The 1,522-nt window shown below is 48.0% G+C and overlaps 1 protein-coding gene across 1 annotated transcript in view; it reads right to left on the bottom strand.

Moving 5' to 3' along the window:
- SLIT1 (slit guidance ligand 1) overlaps window positions 1–1,522 on the bottom strand; it is a 152,436-nt gene that overhangs the window by 23,958 nt on the left and 126,956 nt on the right. Inside the window, 1 exon segment of the mRNA XM_006090043.3 lies at window positions 1,398–1,469. Within this exon segment, the coding sequence (XP_006090105.2) occupies window positions 1,398–1,469 (72 nt within the window).

Below are 1,522 nucleotides of genomic sequence, written 5' to 3'. Positions count from 1 at the left end.
CTGGTAAGGTACACTCCGATTTCAGAGATTAAACTGTGGACAAGGCAAGTCTTAGAACTGAGAAAATCCAGGGAGGTTGTTGAGTGAATGAACTCAAGTAGAGATGCCGGGGACCCCAGAAGGTGTGCCTGCCCCCGAGGCCCTGGGCACTTGGGTGTAGGGCAGAGAGCAAGAGGGTGCAGTGACACCCGGGGTCCCAGCTGCAGTCCATCCGGCCTGAGCGCTGCCTTGTCAGACTGTAGCTGAGACTCCAGGAGAGAATGCTCTGCATCCGGCCTCACCGCCAGAATTAGCTACTGCTTTTTCATGTCTTCACTTTTTTTATTGTGGTAACTTAACATGAAATTTGCCGTTTGAAGCCCTGGCCGGGTAGTTGGTTAGAGCATCATCCTGATATGCCAAGGTTACAGGTTCGATCCCTTCAGGGCACACACAAGAATCAACCAATGAATGCATAAATCAGTGGAACAAGAAATTGATTTTTCTCTCTCTATCTCTCCCCCCTCCCCCTTCCCCCTTCCTCTCTCTCTAGTAAAAAAAAAAATTGCCATTTGGATAGTTTTAAGTGTGCAACTCAGTGGCATCAGTTACATTCACAATGTTATGCAACTATCACCACTATCTGGTTCCAAAATTGTTTCATCACCCCAAGCAGAAACTCTGTACCCATTAAACAAAATTTCCCCGTTCCCCCTGCTCCCAGCACCTGGCAACCACCATCCTCCCTTCTGTAGCTATGAATGGACTATCCGGGGTATTCAGATCAGTGGGCCATGCAACATTTGTCCTCTTATGTCTGCGTTATTTCACTTCGCTTGTCTTCAAGGTTCCATCCATGTTGTAACAACATATGTCACCCTTCCTTCTTATGGCTGAATACAGTACTATCCTATTGTACGTATATACCACCTTTTGTCTATCCGTTTATCTGTTGATGGACACTTGGGTTGTTTTTGCCTTTTGGCAATTGTGTGAATGTTGCTGCTATGAGCCTGGGTGCACAAGCATTTGAGTTCCTGCTGTCCACTCTCTTAGGTACATACTTAGGAATGGAATTGTGGGATCACACGGTAATTCTACGTTTAGCCTTTTGAGGAACGGTGAGTGCACTGCTCTTTAAGAATAGCTCATGCAGGTAAAGTGCTTGGCAACCAGCAAATGGTCATTACTACCTGCATTGATGCTTGTGAAGAACTGTTCGCAGATTCCATCGTTGCGACGGATGAAACCCTGACTGTGTCAGAGTCTGCGATGGGGAGCGTTTGAAGTTCACAAGCTAACTTGGTTTCAGGGTGAAAGCCACACATTCTGATAGTCTCGGGAGGCAGGGACTTTCTTGGAATCCAAATTCTGTTTAAATCCAAAGAGGCCCCCAGACCAGGGCCGGAGTTACTTACAGGTGGGACAGGGCGGTCACGTCTGCGAAGATGCCCTCTGGGAGGGTGGAGATGTCGTTGCCATGCAGGGACCTGAGGAGAGAGAGGCTGTGTGCCTCACGGGGAGAAAAGAGCCCTTGCAGAAA

This window comes from Myotis lucifugus, unplaced genomic scaffold, assembly GCF_000147115.1.
Source record: "Myotis lucifugus unplaced genomic scaffold, Myoluc2.0 scaffold_66, whole genome shotgun sequence".
NCBI classification, from domain to species: Eukaryota; Metazoa; Chordata; class Mammalia; order Chiroptera; family Vespertilionidae; genus Myotis; species Myotis lucifugus.
This window is presented reverse-complemented; position numbering and strand designations above follow the sequence as displayed.